Consider the following 20,048-nt stretch of genomic DNA (forward strand, 5'->3'; position numbering starts at 1 on the left):
ATGGACATTTGTTGGTGGCTTTCAGATTTAGTAACACGCCACAGAAGAAAAATACTGCAAGCAGACAAATCTTTTAACGTAAAATATATGTAAAGAAGACCACAACGTTACAAACAATAGGTTGAGGTGTTAACGTTTTGTGTAAGAACAGTGTTCCCAGATGCCTTTAGCAACCCCTGCAACAGCTTCAGCGTCAAGTAACAGGTCAGGGTAAAACAAGACAATATATACTCTGTCCCTAAAAGGAGTGTGTACTTTATACACATTCCTCCTCATCCAGGAGAGAACTTTACCCCAAAACCTCTCAAAACCTAGGGTTTGGGCTAACTGTAACCCTAGGGTTAACCATAGCAGCATAATTGATGGCCTACAGCCTGCTTTGGCCGTTGGATAATATTGTCAGGACACCATTGACATGAACACCACAGGAATCCTTCTGATTGAGTTTTCAGCTTAGGATATTTGTGTGATGGTAGTCTTGTGTGAGCACCACAGATCATATCGGCTACGTAGCCTGGTAACCCCTCGCTGACAGATGCTGTCACCACGCTGCTCTGTCAGAATGTGGTTGCCCGAGTGGATCAAAATAACCGTCTCCCCCCTGCGCCATCAGGAGGACCGGGCCTTATCGCCTTCCCCGCAGCTTCTTTTTCAGCACACACAGTCTGGGTTTATGTCTGCTCTGTGGCAGCCAAGAGACGCCCTGCTAACAATATGATGTAAGCAGTATCCATGGTGGTACTTGGATGAGAAACGTGAGTGGGAGTTAAAAGAAACCAGCATTTCCTTTATAAATTAAAGATAATTCAAAGGTGTGGCGTTTCCTTTAAAGTGCTAATTGACTTTCATCAGGATTCTATTCTCTTACTGTACTTTGAGAGATAATTGTCACTCTGTGCTAAGCTACAAATTACAGTAATGAAACTGATACTGTTGTTGCCCTGGAAGATGAAGAAAACACACTGAGAATGAAATGATGGCAGATCTGCTGATGACTTGGGCTAATGATGATTTAATCGCATTAAGTGTGCATTCAAGCCAAGCAAGTTGGCATCGATCGGATTGAACGTTTGGAGCTTCTTTTCCTTTACCGTTGTTCGTTATCAAGGTGAGAACACTGGCATTCATACTCAACTGGTACCAAATTACCACAGATCTAGGCTTGAAACTATTACCCCCTTTTTTTGCCAAAAAAACAACCTGCAATGCTGTTTATAAGGAGTATGAAGGTAATCCGAAGCAACCACAGGAAGCGTCCCCAAAGTGGAAGTTTTTAAGGGTGCTACGGAGATAGACATCCGATAGCCAGCGGTTACTCATGTTTGAAAAGGTTAGCAAAACAAAATGAACAGAGGGGAAACTGCACAAGAGCATACACTGGTGCTCAAAGGTTCAGCCTTTTTTTCCCATATGTGTTTCGCTGGTATGAACGCTTGGGAAATTAGGTTATGGTAAACAGCACAGATAAGTCTATGAGGCTTAGCTAAAGTTACAGGAATGTGATCTGTTTTGACCATCAGTTTAGCAAAATTCTGTCCCACTCAAACTCCCTGCAAAGTAATTTAATACAAACAAAATACACAACACAATTAAAAAGAGATAATATTCTGGTCTTGACAACTAATTCTCTAACCAGGTAAGAGTGGTTGCCATGTCAATTTCAATTAGCTTACACCACCAGTGGGCACTTCTGACCATATTATAAGTTCATGAGGAGTTTCAGTTGCTGAGAATAATGGAAAGTAGAACATGTACAGTTTCATGAAAAATGTGTCAACATGCCTTTTAGTTTAAATTTAACAAAAATGTCAATAGCAACATCATTAAACTTGTGTTGTTTGCAGTGTTTATTGCAGAAATGGTAAAACTAAGGTTGACAACAGAGATTTAGTTTATAACCTGGAGTTACAGAAGATTCACAGAAGAAGGATTTTGAAAAGAATGGTAGATAAGATATCACACGAGTCAGGCAATGCAAAATTGAGATTCTGTATCTCCTGTTATGCATTTGCTTAGTACATTCAACCCTTAAAATCATACCCTGGGTTGATAGTGTCCTGGGACTACAACACATCCAGTCTATTCCTTTAATTCCGTTAAATTATGTACAAAGTCCACAAAATATTTGTCTTCAGCAGTGTCCTGCTGTCTTAATGTCAAAAAGTCATGAAAACATTATTTTTCTAAAGTTTTTAATACTAACAGGAATATAGCATTGTGCATAGATTGAAATGGAAGCTTAATTTAATTTTAATGGGGCAATGAATAAACACAGACGTGATCATGAATGTCTTTTTTTGGTACAGCAACGTGACAGTGCAGTACCTGGGCTACAGGTTGAGTGCCGAATGGCATTCTGAAAGTAAAGCTGCATCAGGGTCACTGATGATGAGTAATTTATTGTCCTTCCCTGTAAATAAGTTAGAAGGATTATGACTTCAAAATAAAATTTAATACCTTGTGTAAATGTCGATGAATTGGTTGGAGAAAAAAAAGACCAATGTATTTTGGGATTAATTGGACTCCCCTTGCATGTCGTGTTCACTTTTATGAAGCCCACTCCTGCAATTTGTTACACAGGCTTTCTATTAAAGGTTTTTCATACTAGATTTTTTCCGAACTACCGTTTATAAACTACATTTCTTTCCGGCTGAGGGGTATTTGTTGTAATGAACTAACTGAACATGCCATACCCTTTGAAACGGTGCACTCAGCATTACTTGCCTCCTTAACAAACAACAATACATACAAGTTGCAAGTTTCAAATTTGGAATTACTCCAATGAAGGCTGTAAGAGATTTCCTTCACTCATTAAAATCTGATAACTTCCTAACATTTAAATCCCCGTTACCAACAATGCAGCCTAATATTAAAAGGCAAAAACAGTTGGCTATCTTTTCTTTCAGCCAGCGTGCGTGTGTGGTCACTGTACCACACATTTTTAATACACAGGCTGACAGATGAGTCGTTCTTGCAGCTTTCTTCGGCTTATGAGTTTTTCTCATAAAGCGGACTTTTTTTTCTTTTAAGGCAGTGAGAGCGATGGAGATTATGTGTCGTGGCCTTGAGAGGAAACCTATGCCGCTACTTGTATAAACTGTAAAGTAATCTCGCCGTGGAGCTCCGGTTTCTCCCCCTTCGCAGACCTGTCGGCAAAACACGATCTGGCTAGATTTGGGAATGGAGTAAGGGGGGGGCAGGGGGAGAGCTTATCTGATACTTTCCAAAAAAAGACCCCCACAGGCCCCCACTTCCCAAGGCAAGCCAGGCAGAGACACCACATCTGGTAATACTGTAGGCACATTGTCCTTCCAGGTCTGTGGGCGAAGCTCGGGTTTCCTCAATATTTTCCCCTGGTGGATTCAGTTACCCAAAGGGCACTGCGAGGCTGACGGAGCAGCCAGCGTCACCAGACATTTCTGATGAACCAAGGGTGTCTGGGATGAGCTGAAGGAGCTCTAAATTTAACCTCATTCATCTGAACTGTACAGGCGTGGCCTCGGCTGTGTCCATGTTGTTCTTTGGCTGTGAGTGAAGGACGGACAGATTGACTTCAGACTTTTACTCATTCACTGGACATAAAATAACCACTTGAAATAATGCCACCTTTCATCTGCTGGTTGATGAGGGGCTGGTGTTGTTTCTGTAAGATAAAATGTAGTCATGCATGCCCCCTGTAAGAGGAAATGGGCAACTGCAGTTTTAAACAAACAAAACTCAGGCACAATGTACCTGTTTAAAATGTTTTTTATCGACTTAATGGACAGAATCTATTGACAGATATGACTTTTAGAGGTTATCGACAATACCAGCTTTCCTTTGGACATGGAGTCCATTTTCTATTTTGCCTTTACCTCTCTTACTCTGCCTCTTCTGCAGAATTCCAACCTTGTATAGTGATAAGCCAAACCCAGAGGTACAAAGTGTAATACATCTTCAAATATTTAGTATATTTAAGGGCCCTGAGGTCAGATCATCACTCTAAAACCTTGTTAACCCCTCTGCTCTCTGGACACCTTCTTATTTTGTCTCACCATCTGCCTTTTAGCTCCATTTCAGCCCCTCAGACCGGACGGACACCTGATCTGGCTTCCACAACCAGACTCCTCTATAAATACAAAGTATAATGAATGATTGCATGTCCGGATGTGCTTCATGGAATCGCCAGGAGCTCCCCTACGGACTGATAATGAGCAGCTGAGTTGCAGTTCACCTGGCTTCCAGCACGTCTCACCTCAGATTAATTCTCCATACCAGCTGTTCAGATGCGGCCGCTGTTTGCTCGTGCCTCAATCAGCGGGGAAATTGTGGTTTTTAATTACAAATGTCATGGATGAACCGGGTAGCGTGTCAGTTTTGATCGACCTCATTTACATCAACGCTTTGGGAGTTTAATTGGTGGCGTTAGCCAGAGTGATTTATAATGTGGAAGAGATTTAGCTGTTCAGAGCCTGAGCCCGGGACCCTTGAACAGATCGAGTAGCTGCAGGTAGACATGTTGACTGTGGTGCAGATCAAATGTGTGGCTCACTTTTTACTCAGATAAGAGCTTTGCATATTGTTCACTCTTTCACTCAGCTTCATGTTGTTGTCACCTTGAATACTTTTCAAGCGTCCTTGAAAGAGTTCCTTCACAATAGGGCCATATAGACTTTTGAAGTAGACCAGCAATATCTTAGCACAACACCACTGATGGTCTAAAACACAAAGAAATTCCACCAGCTAACTTGACAAGGTTCATCTGTTGACTGAAAACCTCATAAAGCTGGTTATGATGGTGATGATTGCCAGTAATTTACAAAGCCACCACCAAGGAGAACAGTGGCTAAATGTGTAATCTATAATCTGAAACGGATTTGCTTTGTTCACACTCTTTTGTCTGTACATAATTGTTCATAGTTCGTACATGTTCTCTCTTTCTTCTGTCTGTACCCGGCTGGCCTTAGGAAGATGGGTCCCTCCATATGAGCTGGGTTCTGCTTAAGGTTTCTTCCTGTTAAAAGGGAGTTTTTCCTTGTCACCGTTGCCTTCAGGCTTGCTCTGGGGGTTTCAGGCCGGGTTTTGTAAAGCGTCTTGAGACGATTTGTATTGTTATTGACGCTATATAAATAAAATTGAATTGAACTGAATTGAATTGAATTCAATGTCTTTGGGGGTTTGCGTGTTCTCCCTGTGTCTGCGTGGGTTCTCTCCGGGTACTCCGGCTTCCTCCCACAGTCCAAAGACATGTTCATTAGGTTAATTGGTGATTCTAAATTGGCCGTAGGTGTGAGTGTGAATGGTTGTCTGTCTCTTTGTGTTAGCCCTGCAATGGACTGGAGACCTGTCCAGGGTGTACCCCGTCTTTCGCCCGATGACAGCTGGGATAGGCTCCAGCAGACCCCGCGACCCTTAACAGGAATAAGCGGTTACAGTAGATGAATGAATGAATTAATTAATGAATGAATGTCTTTGGTTTTGTTAAAAAAAGTTGTCGTGTCCGAACCTTTGACCTTTCGGTATTCTGTTTTCCCCCATTGATGCTACAGATAAATCAGTTACTGATGACTGCGTTGTATCCTACGTATGATTCACTCAACGTCTGCTGATTATCAGCTGACCAAAACAAGCCGTTTCAAAGCAGGGGACAGACAAGTTCATATAAAAGTCAGCTAAAAAGCCTGTCTGTGTGATCTGCTTGTATAGTTGCAACAAAAACTTAAACTGGGAAAGAACCTGGTGTATGAACACCAGACGTACAATCAGGCCTTTTCATTATCAGGGTGAATCAGTGTCAAATATTGGACAGAAAACAGAACCTGCTACATTTGTACTGATAACATCCTGGGTAATGGGTGCTTGTTTGGATGTAAACATGATGCGTTTTAGAGAAAGGTACTTTTTACTGTTCCGATCACCCATCTGTGTTTAAATGTATTTCTCCGTAACTGCCAGATATGCTAGACATTTTTAGGTTTAGTGTCCTTTCTGGAACCTTTCAGTGTTTTTTGGCAGGTGCTGGTTTTGTTACCATTGTGTTATATTTTTTTCTCTTTGTACTCCATACCATTTAACCTGGGTTTTGATTCCATTTTTTTTTTTGCTCTTTCTGTGTTTGACAGGTCGTTGAGCTGATCTCCAGTGCCATTGGTGATTTAGTTCAAGGAATCTATTATGAGAATTCCAACAATACTGAGGTAAAACATTAATTCCCCTTCTACAATCCAACTTTCATGCAAATTTGTTTTAATTTACTGCTGAAAATAGTGCCCAACAAATGTTCTTTGCTGCTGTTTGACTCATATTTTCTACAACAAAAAAAGCCAACAAAAAAAAAAATAGAGTGCCCGGCTGCTTTTAGGAAATTATAGAGCTTTTCATGAATTAAAATATATATCTGTGACCAGTTTTGTTACATTTGAGTCTTCAGTAAGAATGAATGGGGCTAAAACAAGGCTGAGAACGCCAGAAATTACTGAGAAACAGACTAAAACCCTGCACATAATTGCATTTTTATTAATTTTTTTGGCAAAACAGAAATATGGGAACACCTGCGTCATTCTTCAGAAAGTAAATAAAATAATAGCGCAATGGAAGTAATTCACAAGCCACAGGAATAGAAAATTGCTAGGTCTGGTTACTTTTAGATCAAGAAGTTGGCTCCAGCTGTGAGCAGCGTAGACAATAAATGCTTCTTTGTGATTGATTGTGACACTAGGCACCACTATCTGACTGTTAACGAGAACACAACCAAAGACATCCTGATAAATAATGAACTAAAAAGAGAGGCTTTTTTTATTAAAACTGACTGCGGTGCTGTCAGGTACCAGTGAGCAAGACTTTCCTTTAATTACACTGTTTAAGTTCTGTGCTGAAGCTACAGCTTGTTCATTTTTAAGACCAGAAACAGAAGTTTATTATTCTCCTTTACTTTAGTTTGTTCTGAAAAGAAAGCTCTCTCAGGACCTATATAATTCATATAAGCTTCAGCAACCCTTAAATTCTTTTCTGAGCTAGTCCGTTCAAACGTTTTCCACCTGATTTCTGATTTACTCTTCAGATGAAAGAAGAAATTCAGCGTTTCTAGAGCTCAAAGTGGTATTTCTGCTCAGCCTGTGCATCATTCTCTCTCAGCTTTCCTCTCTTCAGAATAACTGAAGAACTCGTGGGATATAACTGTGTTAAATGTGCCGCTGCTCACTGGTGCGCGACCAATTACATGCTGAAAAATAAAATGACAGAGCGAGGAGGGGTTGTTTTGATTGAGGAGCTGCGAGGTGCTCTGTGGGAACTTTGAAGTAGTACAGTAAAAGCAGTGAGAGCTCGGGCCTGCAGTGTCCGCCTCTGTTTGCTCTCCAGGAGACTCCTACGGGCGATGGCGTCGATGTGGCGTCATGGGAGGAGCAGACTTTCCTGTCCCACGGGGCGCTGTTAGCCAAGAGCTGTCAAGCTGCGATGAAGCTCGCCAGACATGACCAGGAGTCCCAAAGACTGGCCTACAAGTACGGCAAGCACCTATCACTGGGCCACAAGGTAAGTCTCACCTACAAAGTGCCAAACACCTTGAGGATGTTGTTAGGAGGATAAATCAGTGAGGGTCAACTGCCACAACAGTGAGCTACTTTTTTTTAAGATAGTATCTGTTGAATCTCAAGAGATGGGGTGTAACAAGAGGACACTATTTCTACTCTCACCCCATCTGGTTGAGTCAAAGAGCCATCCAGTGTTGTTCTGTTGCAGGTTTCTTCCTGTTTCAAAGTTTTTCCTTCCCACTCTGTTGTAGTGCTGCTCAGTGGAGAATTTTTGTGTTTCTCTCTGCACTGTAAGACTTTACATACTGTAAAAGTCTTGACCTTACTATGTGAAGTTCCCTACGATGGATTATATTGTGACAGGGAGCATCTAAATACACATACAAATACAAATGAATGGCTCATATGAGAGATTTCTGCATTTGTGTCATTTTCATTTCACCACGGTTAGAAGTATGGGGTGTCCAGTTAGAAAATAGCGATGTTTATGTACACCAGTCAGAGCTGAGCAACATTTGAATCAAAATACCAAAGGACTTGTGCGGTTTGCTAATTAAACTGCACTTGTGTGACAGGCGCTCTGTGGGTCAAGTTGACTTTTCAGTGTCCAACTATATTGTGGAGGAATGCCATGGCGATGGTGAATCATTTTAATACTTTTTCTAAACAAAGAGTGAATGTAAGTATTTTGACCCCTGTGATTTGGACGTCTGTACGGTTTTTCCATTTTCTGGCACCTTTTAAAGGATTTCAATGTCGAAGCACAGCCTCTTCTGTTACACAGAGTGAGCCATCTTGCTATTTACATTAAGGTTTGCCGTGCGGGAATACTTCAAAAGAACAGAAATCTACTAAAACACAGACAGAGAAATTACCATGTATGTGATGAGTCTCAGTCATCCAGGTCATAGTATATCCACAAAACAAAGCTGAAACAAGAGCAGCTGGAGTTTCTTGAAGACCACTCATCCAAGTAGCTGCTTGTGGCAAAATGTCTTTAAAGAAACTCTACAAGTCCGGTTTCCCTTGTTACAGCTTTGTTTTTTTGGATATAATTTACCATGATTCCTCAAACTGGCCGGCACTTGCTGTGAATTATCTAGCAGTTGCGGCAAACTACAAGCTACGTGCTTGACTCCTTGTTTCACTGAATCGGAGGCATAAAGTTTGCACGACCCACAGAAACACTGTAGCTCCATTAATGTGAAATCCACCAAACTATAATTATCTTTTCTTCTCTTGAGAACTAACAGCTTGTTACTTTTTACCTTTACCTTTAATGAAGTTGCTAATGAATTCACAAATATGTATATATGAGCTATAGAGAAAAACCCACACACTCCTGTTCCGACATCTGTTCTTGTAAAGTTGTTGAATGTATTAAATGCAGCTTATCACTTATTTTTAGCACACAAACTTTCTCACTCATGTGCTATTTATTGCATCTGCGGTAGTAAGACATATTTCTCAGTATGGACATTTAGTTGAAGCTACCAACAACCCATAAGTTAAAAAAAAAATAGCTGATGGTTTTTCAAACATGAAATAACTCCACTTTTTCAGACATAAAGGATTCAGGGGGGAAAAAAGCTGCTGTTGTATGTGGGCCAGTGTGTTTAAAATTGAAACTAAGTTTTCTGGGCCTTCAGTGCAGCCTATGGTCTTCTTGACAAACGTACTTCGGTTTTTGTGAAGTAAAAGCTAAGGAATAAGTCTGCACCGAACAAGATACTGATTTACATATAGCACCAGTGTCTGACTTCTTTTCCTCCTCTGCCTGGATGAATAATTGGCCTTATTTTAATTGAACAATTTTAGTATGTCTTTTCATCAAATGTTTCACACTGTACTTGATTTTTAGAAAAAAGGGGAAGCAGTGTTATATTTGGACTAAAAAAGAACCGATGAAAATATGAAGCATTAGATTTAAGTGCCTTATTATTCTTGCATCAGAGGTGGACATAAAAACGTGGAATGAGGTAGAAGGTTGATTTGTTCCTAACTAAAATGTCATTAGTATGTAATGTTAATGCGCCAGATAACGCAGATGCTCAAACATTTTTTAGGGTTCAGAGGTTTTCAGCTGAGTCTCTTGGGTTCTAGTCTACAAGTCATTCGTAATGATCCCACTCACAATGCTGCATTAGGCTGTCCTCTCCTGCTGAGCCTCCCCGTAGCTGCCTGTCTGCAGGCCTCAGTGGCTACAGGGAATCTCAGCATGGGAGGAAGCAGAAATGAGGTCTTTGAAGGAGAACCATCCTCATCAGACCGGCCGAGGCTTTCACCAGACTGTTCATCATGCAGCTCATTAACAGGGCCACTCCGAGTGTAGACAGGCAACATGAAGCCTCGGCCATTTTCACTCACTGTGTTGGTTTAATTGGTAACCTGGATGTTACAAAGTACAATCTCGATGTGTTTGACTCCTCATTGACCGATGCGCTCTCCCTTTCTGTAGCTGAACTCTGACCTGCAGCCGTTTGTGAAGAGCAGCATGGGAGAGACGGTGTCGTTTAGTTTGAGCGCCGCCCCCGTGGTCTTCCACCGTCAGATCGTCGGCAAGGAGAGGTGGCATCAGCAGCTGCAGCAGGTACAGTAAGGATGGTCCATGACGCCACTGGAGCAGCAGGATTTGGTGGTTGTGCCTGTGTTGCCAGTTTCTTGGGCAGTTGTTTCATTGGTTCATGTACAAAATGCTCATGACCACGTAGTAAACGGAGAGTTGCCATTTAATTTGAGATCCATTTGTCTCGCAATACAAGAAGCAAAGTAGAAGCAGCGACCGTGCAATTAAAAAAAGATCATAGCAAACCACAGATTCAAAAATCAGGCATAAAAAAACAAACAAAGTTTCTGATGAAAGAAAACAAAGATTGGTAGCATGGTGAAAAAACTTCAGGTCTTTAGATTTACACTTTTCACATCCATACTGGAGGAAAGGTGTTGGAATTACAACCCATTTTCAAGGGATCGGAAGTGGTTAGAGAAATGAACACAATCATAAATAAAATGTTTCTTTTTTATATTTTGTCCAGAATCTGTTGCAGGTTTACTCCTTCGTGATGCTTTGCCAGACCCTTACCCCAGCCGTGTTCCGTTGTTGTTTGTCTGCAAGGCTTTTTGCTTTTCGTTTATCTTCAGCAAGTGAAATGCAGCTCATTCAGTTTAATATCTGGTTGACTGACTCAGGTTTTTATCTTCAAATACTGTACATTTTGGGCCATTGTGCAGTCTGCACTGTGAAGCACCTTTCACCAACTTTTGTTTTTCACTTTCATTTGATTGAATCTGAGCAGAACAGTATATAGCCATACACTTCATCAATAAAAATCAGTGAAACTGTGCTACTGGAAATCGTGTAATATATGCTCATACTTGACACAGTCTCCACCTTGTTACACGGGTTGCATGCTTTCTCCAATCCTTCTCCATACTTTCTCCTTGTTATTCTGGTACAAGTTTGATCTCAGTTTTTATCTGCCCAAAGGATGCTAATAAAGAACTGTCTGATTTTTATTTTTTTTTTAACATGCTTTTTGGCAAAGTCTAATCTGTTTTTTGTATTCCTGTAGTTTATGAATGGTTCTCCCCTTGTGTGGAGCCCGGTGTACCTGTTTTTGTGAAGTCTGCTTTTTATATTGACCTGGATAAAAGACAGGGCCGCCTTCTGGAGAGTGTCCTTTACTTGGATGTTGTGAAGGGATCTTCTTTTACCGTGGCAAGGATCCTGAGATCATCCACCACTGTTGTCCAAGTCTTTCAATGTAGCAGGGCTCACCGGTGTGTCCCAGACTGTTGAATTGGCGAGTTTACAAATGCAAATTCCACACTTGGAAACAACTACTGACCTTTTACTTGCTGAAGAAATAATGTTGGAATATTGGTCACGTGTCCATGAAACCAACCATGAAATCAAGTGTCCAGTAAATGCGGTTGTAGTTCCTACACCTTTCCCCCAATTTGGATGCAAATTAAACGTAAGACTCTGCACTGAAAAGCTAGATTCGTATCACGTAACCTAAATTTCTTAACCACTAAAAGAACAAAAAAAATAAATATATCTGTCAGTGTCCAATGGACTCAAGTGCACTTTATACTTTATCACCAGTCAACAGAAGACTTCATGCCCAGAAACACAAAAGGAAAAGTCCTTGGTAAGACTCTAACACAGAAAAGCAAGATGAAGTTTGCAAAATTATATTGCATGAAACAAAAAAAAAGATAATTCCACTCGCAGAAAACCAAAAAAAGAAAAAAAAAAAAAAAAGACCACACAACAAAGAAGACCAGAAAGTGAAGGCCTGGGAGAGCAACACCAGGGACGTGTCTGTGGGTCAAAGACTTCAGGCAGTCAGTGCAAAGGCTGCAAGAATTTTTCCCATAATATCAAAAATTTATATTTAATTTTATTCAGAATACAAAAAAAATAATAATATTTGGTTTGACTTACGCTTTATCTGTCCAGTCTTTGAGTAGTAGGTGTTAGAAATCCTACAAATCCCAGATTCAGATTCAGATTCAGATTCAGGTTTATTTGTCATGTGCAGGATTAACACAGGGTTAACAGTGCTATGAAATTTTGTGGACAAGAGAACTCAGCTCGGGCCATAAATCCCACACTGTGTTGTACGGTATATTGACGTAAACCCACTCAGTGCTGAGACTTGGCACTTAAATGTTAGGTCCATTATTATATGCAACATTAGATGAGCTCAGTCCCATAAAATACTCATAGCTGGTAAAGTGTAACAGGTGCTGTTAAATAATTCAACCTCTTTGTTGAAGTGTCTGCGCTAATTACATACAGTAAATTGTCTCAATATGAAGGTTAGAAGAATATAGAGCTTAGACTCTTCCACACTAATGGATACATGTACTACTAAATGTCTCTCTTCTAGTAACTATGGAGTTATAGAAGAGTATTACAGAACTGATGTCCATATTTTCCTGAAAAGAGCAGACTTTCCTCTTGTCCTAAATTTAATTTGTTCTTGTTTTAATGAGACATGCGACAACACCGGTATAAGAAGGGCATTTTGGAATTTTTGTCTAAATTAGGACCTGAGAGCCAGGTGAAGAAAATATGTAAATATTTGCAGCAGGCTCTAGCTTTGCACTGTTAAAAGACTGGGTTTAATTAATGTGTCGCAAGCAATGCAAGGGTCCAAGTAGCTGGAGAAACGTATCAAGATTTAAATTGAGGGTATGCTGGATAATTGAACTGTTGTCAAATAGTTTATAGTGTTAAAAGAGGCAAATTCCACATTGGTCTTGTAGTGTCTGCTGCAGGGACAGGAGGTGCTCTAGAATTGCATTCCAAGTCTCAGATTTAGCTTTAACCAGTGATTTCATAAAAGAGCATACTTTTTTCTTTTTTTTTTAAATTGAAGAAATTCCACACTAGCTGTTATTCAAAAGTAAGTGGGTGGTTAATACGTTCATTGCTAGCTTTTAAATGAATATAGACGAAGATTTCATCCATAATTGCTCTGCCAGGCAGAAAAGTTGTATTAGTGCTGATTAAAAAGAATCTATCAGGGCTGTAGTGGAAGGACTCTGAAGGCCAGTAAAGGTTGCATGTTTGGAATAAAACAGAGCAGTTCACAGAGATTTATAAGGCGGAGGATACTAAAGAAAGAATGGGATGTTTTCAGGACCGTTGATTGAATATCTTTTGTTCCAGAACATGTCTTCTTGCATGGCTTCTTGCATATCAGGTGTACTTGGTTTGGATAGGTTAATTCTCTCAGAACATGAAGTGTTTTTAGAGTTACATTGGTCTAATCAGGACCTTCTTAAGTGACAACTTGTCAGGTCATGGTCGGACCAACTTGTACCAAGTTTACTCTCTGAATTACTCAGACACTGTGGTCTTCAACATGTGGATTAAAAGCCTTGGACGGTTCGGAGTAAATAACTGTCAAGCTCTAAATCTTATCCGACTTGTTCTTGAAGAGAAGATAGTTTTTTTCAAGTGAAGTATTTGATCGTGTCTTTCTCCTTGTTGATGCACTTTTATTGTATTCTATGCTGCAGCACTGGACAGACACAGTTTTATTCCCTGTGTGCTGATTATTGTAGGTGAAGAGAACAGGAGCAAATTCCACAGGGTACCAATAGGGTTAAAGAAACGTGCTGCTTTTGAATTATTCACTTTCATCAAATTGTGTCTTTTTAAAGTAACTTAACAGATCCTCAACTGTCATTTCTCTCTTCTTGTGAAGGCAACATCTTTGAGGAATCAACTGGATTGCTCAAAGGTAAGCGCACTAGTTAATGTATTCCACTATTACAACATTGTCTCTGCAGAGAGTTCTAAACTCTGAATGAACTCTTGATTCATGTTATACAGATGTTGTTGTTGTTGCAGCTTCTGTTGCTCTTGTGCAACATTCTGTTCATGTTTTCAAAAAAAAGTCTGACACAAGTTTTAAAGATGGCCACATTCTTTGTATTTCCTTGTTTTGACCTCTTAACTGTCTGGCATTGCACCTGACAGAGCGATCAAAGAGAAACAGGATGTATTGTCACTGTAACTCATATCAAAGTTGCGAAATGAGCTCTCCAAAGTCAGCGCGCGAGGCGAGGAGGGGACCGATATGGGGTGCAAACGGAGACTGGAGCTACAGAGGAGGGGTCTGATGGTGGTGGGGTGGGGTTTAGGGGGGGTGGATGGGGGTTATCTGGTCCCGTCTGAAACCAGAGCAGGAAGGATTAGTTACCGAGGCCTATTTGTGGAGGAGACACTGAGGCTCTGAGACAGTGGCATTGTGAGAGATTCTCCTTCAGCGGACCTGCCGAAAAGGGGACGCGAAGAGGTGAGGGGACCCAAGGAGGAAAGCTGAGAGCGGGACAGGAAGGAGGGAAATCAAATTTTGGGGTGGTGTAAAGCTTAAGACTTGGCTTTTATTCAGCGCAGAGACCTCATAATAACTAAAGCTTCTACCTGTACGTCTATTAACTCTGATAAATGACACGTGTTTACAGAAACTCCCCTTTTGTACTCTTGTGCTTTTAATCGATAAGTCTTTCATTTTCAAGTACAACCACCCAAAAAACAGTAGTCGTACTTTAGCAGACAGCTTTGCTAGCTGTGAATCTGGCCATTATGAAAGGGAAAGGAGTCCAGGTTTGGTAGAGCTTGATATTATACGAAAGAAGTGAGGATGATGCACTTTACCTGAGGTAAGCCATTGTCTTCCAGCAGAAGTTCTAGCATTAAATAAAAACATATCTGTTGTCTCTGTATTTAGTTTTATTCATTTCTTTATGTTTTCATCATGTTTTTCATGAATGATCCCGTTTCGATTTTATTGAAAAGCACTGCACACCTGACATTCTCACATGCACAGAATAAATTGTTCTCATGTGCTACACCTGAATATTGATGAGATCACAACTCGCAGGAGGTGCGTGCGGCTGCAAAGAAAGAAACAGGATGTGGATCTTATTAAGTTATCAAATGTAACAAGCAAACAGGAGATGTTAAGAGACGGGGAAACGTGGAGATAATGCATAATAAAACCAGCAAGAAGGTGTGAAGTGAGTGAAAAATAATCAATTAAATGAGCCGCCAGGGTGATGATAAGTTTGGCACCTGAATTTTTATTTATTTATTCTTTTTTTTTTTTTCTTTTTTTTTAAAGAAGTAAGGCCTTCGGGGCTTTTCCACCTCAAGTATTCATGAGGTAAAGCGCCCTCAGCAAAACGATGTCCCGACATAACAGCAGTAAGGCACAAGGAGACGCCCAAATTCACTCATGCTGCATTCTTCAAGCTGCTGTTTTGGATGATTTGACTCGATGTTCCTCATGTATAAAATCTATATGTGGAGTGACGTCCATCCAGGTTTATGATAAAGCAATCTCACTGAGATCAAAATTAGTTTAAATTAAAACTAAATACAAAAATCTAATTGAAATTCAAATCATTCACATATTTAAGCTACAATATTTAAACATAAAGGACGGATGTCATGTAAAGTCACGGCAAATACTACCAACATCGTTAGTTGGGCAAGACACTGTCATTTTCACGCTTCGCACTTTGTTCAGTTCATTACCTGAATTGTGGCAAAAGCAGGCTGTGCAGCCGTCCTGTGATCTGGTGCCATCATTAGTCGACTGATGAGACAGGAGAGCTGCGAGCTATGAGAGTAACACCTGCAAAGACATCGAATCCAGGGCATTACATTTCACACTGTCATTTAGAAAAAAATATATAACTTCTGATGAGTCTGAAATGTTACCCTTGTAGTTAAATGTGGTAAGCTGCCTTCAGTGGCACCAGAGGCATACATGAGTCGGTTATACAATGGGTTTTCTGTTATTAAAAGAAATACTTTGCTACTCATTGTGAGACTCAGCCAACTTTCTCTGGCTCCTAACAGTTTATTGTGTTGACAGCTGGATAGTAACACAAGTGACACAAACATGACAAACTAATGTGTGTTTTCGTCCCTCCGCAGCTTTTGGCAGCAGTTAAGTCGGAGAAAGGCGTGAGCTCAGCGGTGGACTTGTGCTGTTACCATGGCAACAAGGCTCTGGAGGCCATCCAGGCTTTCCCCTCCTCCGAGGCTCGATCCGCCTTGGAGAACATCGCCTCCGCCGTCACCAAATTTTGACCTGGACACACGCGCAGTCACACACTCCTGTGCAGCCTGGAGTGTCTTTGTCTGCAGAGCCTTACAGGACCAGAACCACCAAACAGTTGACACTGAGGACACAAATGAACTTCTTGTGATCCAGATGCTGGCTCATGTCTGGAGGAAGCGTTCTGCTCTGACATGCATGACAGAGTGCATCAGAAATGTAATACCTATAAATGGTCATCATTAAATAAAAATACATTACCCCAGCGTCGTGCCATTTTTTATTTTTTATTTTTTTGGCTCTGATTTGAACACTTCTTCTGCATGGAGAATATATCACGCCAGGCTGCATTTAAAAACCTGGCAGTTTATTGTTACCTAGCTTATCAGCAGAGGCACATACCAGGCAGAACGTAATTTAAGATGTTTTGAAGAATTGTTATTGTCATCTGGAACATGTGCCATGAACAGCAAAGGATGCACCGAGCAGTACTTATTCTAACAAAATTTCATTTTTTTTTAGAATTGGTTCAACCTGCTTGTTACTGTGCAGCACGGATGAGGCTGAAATCATAGCTGCTGGATATAGTGGGCGTTTGCCAAATTGAACAGTGGCACCACACCAGTTGTAAAAATGTCTCAAAGTCATGTTCTACCAGGTATGTGCCTCTGCTGATAAGCACAGCTGCAAAAAACTTTATTTTTTAATGGAATTTGGCGTGATCCTCCCTCTACACAGGGACTTGGCATGAATCAGGAGTAATGTCATCTATGTTGCCTTGTTATGTCTGTCCCTGTGCCCGTGCATGTGATCCAAGTCTACCCAGGGGCGGGGAAAGGTCACCCAGCCTCTCCCCTTGGCCCAGCCAGCGAGCGCATTGAAGCTCCGCCAAGCAGTAATTATTAATGAAGAGACCTGAGCAAATGGACAGGAAATGCAGAGGTATTGATTGGGCCGGCTGCCCTGCTCTAAGCCGTGCAGGCTGGCGCCAGCCTGGTGGCCTGTGGTTTCCCAGGCTGCTGTCTGCGGAGGGGGATGCAGTCAAGGTGTGAAACCAGGCCACTGCTGGCAGCTGTCTGTCACATCCAGACCACACCTGAAGGACAGAGCACTGGAGACAGGACAAGAGAAAAACAAGACTGAGCATACACAGCTAACAAAGAGGGTTCTGTGTAGTTCCAGAAAACAGCAGTGTACGCTGGTACCACGTCAGAACGTCTCTAAATTTACAAAGATTGGCACTAGTACCTAGATTAAACAGAATATTTGATTTAGGAAATGTGTTCCAAAGAGTTCCAGTTTCTGATGTTCCTGTCAGTAATGTTATAAAATTACAGAAATATGTGATGAGCATGGCAGCCTTTAAGGTACATCTTGTCCACAGTTTGTTCTAGTTGTAGGTTTTATTTTATTTTATTTTTTAAATGCAGATGGTCTTAGATTGGTCCAAACTAAAATATCTCAAAAACCACTGGCTGAAGTTTTCTGGTTTCAAGACCATGTAAAAATTTTCACTTTTTCAGTGATGATCTGCATTACATTATGAACAGACATTCATGGCTCCTAGAGGATAAGGTCTAATAAGCTGAAAATGTCTTAAATGTCTGTTGAAATATTGAAATATATTCAACCGTTGGAGTGATTGCCTTGAAATTTAGAAATACATTAGTGAGCCCCTGGCTTTGCATATATAGGCGAGAACATCAAGTCAAAATATTTATTGACTTATTTATTATGCCTTAGTTTGGTAAAACATGAAAACGGTTAACATTACACCGTTATATGCTGTTAGCATTAAGCGCCAAGATCCACTGTGTTTAAATACAGTCTCACTGTGCAATTAGACTTTTTTTGAAGTTTAGTTGTAGGTTAGTTTTATGTATATAGCTTAAGTTACAATACAAATTGTCTCAAGACGCTTTGCAGGACCCGCCTGAAACTTTACCAATGGCAAGGAAAAACTCCCTTTTAACAGGAAGAGACCTTGAGCAGATCCCAGCTCATGCTTGAGGTCACCTGGATAGAGACAGAAAAAGAGAAAGAAGAGAGAAGGAATGAGATGAATTCATATTTATAACTGATTAAAGCATACATGCACCAGGACTAGCATTCAAACTATGAATTGTAGAAATGTTTAGTGGGTTTAGAGATTGGTCATACTGTTATAGGGATAAACAAGAGCACAGGGGAATGAAATTGTTAGCGACAATCGTAGTTCTATTACAGGTGAGTATAGTGTATGACTATAAGAGATATCACAAGAAGATTGGAGAGTGATTTATGGCATTCAGGTAGAAAAACTACAAGAAAAACTCCAACACAAAACTATAAGTTGCATCTGAGTTGCACCATGTGAAGAAAACTGTAACTTAGTCCTGTCCTGTCTGTAAACCAATGATTCACAGCTTGAAACAGCTGCAATCAAAGATTCCACACTGCTATTCAACAGGAGTATTGCTGTTTTTCAAAGTATCTTCTTAACATGTTAGATATAATTACATGATCAGATGCTTCAGATAGTAAGTTTTTTTCAAAAAAACGGGGCTGAAGGTGAAAAGTGGATGTGAGGAAGAAACAGGCGGGTGGATGAGACAGGAGAGGAGATGATAGGATATGAGAGAACAAGGTGGAGTTGAAGTAAGAGGAGGTGATGTCGAGTGAACTATTTCAAAAACAAGCTCCTGTCTGTTGCTGGGCTGTACGTCCACTTCCTCCGCTGTTTTGGTTTCCGCTGCTCGGCCTTCCTGGGTACTGCGAGGTACTGGATGTGCCAGGGAAAGCCTCAGGCTCTTCATGAAATATTTATCCATGCCGTGAGGAGACATGAGGAAAGTTACATGGAAAGTTAAAAGGACCAAACAAGGAAAGAGGCTGGGGCACTGCCAGAATGACAAATATAGTTACTGAACAAACTTTTTCAGAAGACGAGGTCTGGCCTGAGCAATGAAACTGTTGCATGGACACTCCCAGCAGAAATCAACAGAGCGCTGCAAAAGAGGATTTGATGGGAAGAGGTTTTTGTTTTCAACATCGAGAGGAAAACAGAGTTCTTCCAGTGGTAAATTTAAATGTTTAATGTAGAACAGAAATCATAGATTTTTTTTTCTTCCCAGGCAACATTGCTGCTGCCAGCATTAATCTTTTTGATATCTCCTGAGCAGCCGAAATAAAGAGCAGAAAGAAGAAGGGGAGAGGTTTGTCAGGTTTATATCCTGCACAGCAGAAACCTGACTCTGTGTTTGCTTACAGTTTCCAGTGGGAGAGTCTTGGGTGTCATGAAAGCAAGAGTTGGCAAGACTATAAGTTTACATCCAAAACACGAAGTGGCTAACAGTGGCCTAGTGTGCCTGGCCCAGACGATGAGTGGTGTAATTACAGCAGGGTCCAGAAGAGAGAGTCGGTCAGCACAGCGCAGTACAACAGATTCCATTACATACGTGGAAACACTGCTAAAGATGTTAACTTGTTAGTTTGACAGAAAAGATGCAGCCTGCCTTAAAGTCACAAGGTTCAATGAAATGCCAAATGTTTTATTTCGGAAATGTTTTTGCGAACTTTTTTTTAAAGTGAACCTTAAGAAGCAGCATCATGAGGAACTCCCACTGAAATAAATCAATAACGTTGTTTTAGAGCGGGCTGAGGCACTGAATAGCACAGAAAAACACTGCTATTCAAAATGGCAGGACACACTTTCCAAACAGTTTATTAAAGCCTGTTTATTAATGCCTTAATAGTGGTTTATAAATCATCTTTTAAAATATTTTTTCATATGCTGAGTCATGAAAAGCCCTCCAGGCTGACAGAGCTTATATTCTGGGAAAAGGTTTGCAAAGCATGTGGAGCAAAATCAGTGATTAAAATTTCATTAATGATCAGTTCACTCATTCATGAAATGCAATGAGGGCTATTATGAAAGCTTCAAGCGAAAACTGTGGGAAAATATCTG

General features: G+C 40.7%; 1 protein-coding gene across 2 annotated transcripts in view; it reads left to right on the plus strand.

Moving 5' to 3' along the window:
* pdss2 (prenyl (decaprenyl) diphosphate synthase, subunit 2) overlaps window positions 1-16,352 on the plus strand; it is a 29,653-nt gene extending 13,301 nt beyond the window's left edge. Inside the window, exons 4-8 of one of the 2 annotated variants that reach the window (XM_084569159.1) lie at window positions 6,102-6,176; window positions 7,315-7,512; window positions 9,970-10,101; window positions 13,736-13,771; window positions 15,979-16,352. In XM_084569159.1, coding sequence (XP_084425285.1) covers window positions 6,102-6,176; window positions 7,315-7,512; window positions 9,970-10,101; window positions 13,736-13,771; window positions 15,979-16,134 — 597 coding nt within the window. In that variant the 3' untranslated portion in view covers window positions 16,135-16,352. The remainder of the gene's footprint in view (window positions 1-6,101; window positions 6,177-7,314; window positions 7,513-9,969; window positions 10,102-13,735; window positions 13,772-15,978) is intronic. The other variant, XM_084569160.1, reaches the window with a different exon arrangement.
* Window positions 16,353-20,048: the final 3,696 nt, after the last annotated feature.

Source organism: Chelon labrosus, assembly GCF_963514085.1.
Source record: "Chelon labrosus genome assembly, chromosome: 20".
Taxonomy (NCBI): domain Eukaryota; kingdom Metazoa; phylum Chordata; class Actinopteri; order Mugiliformes; family Mugilidae; genus Chelon; species Chelon labrosus.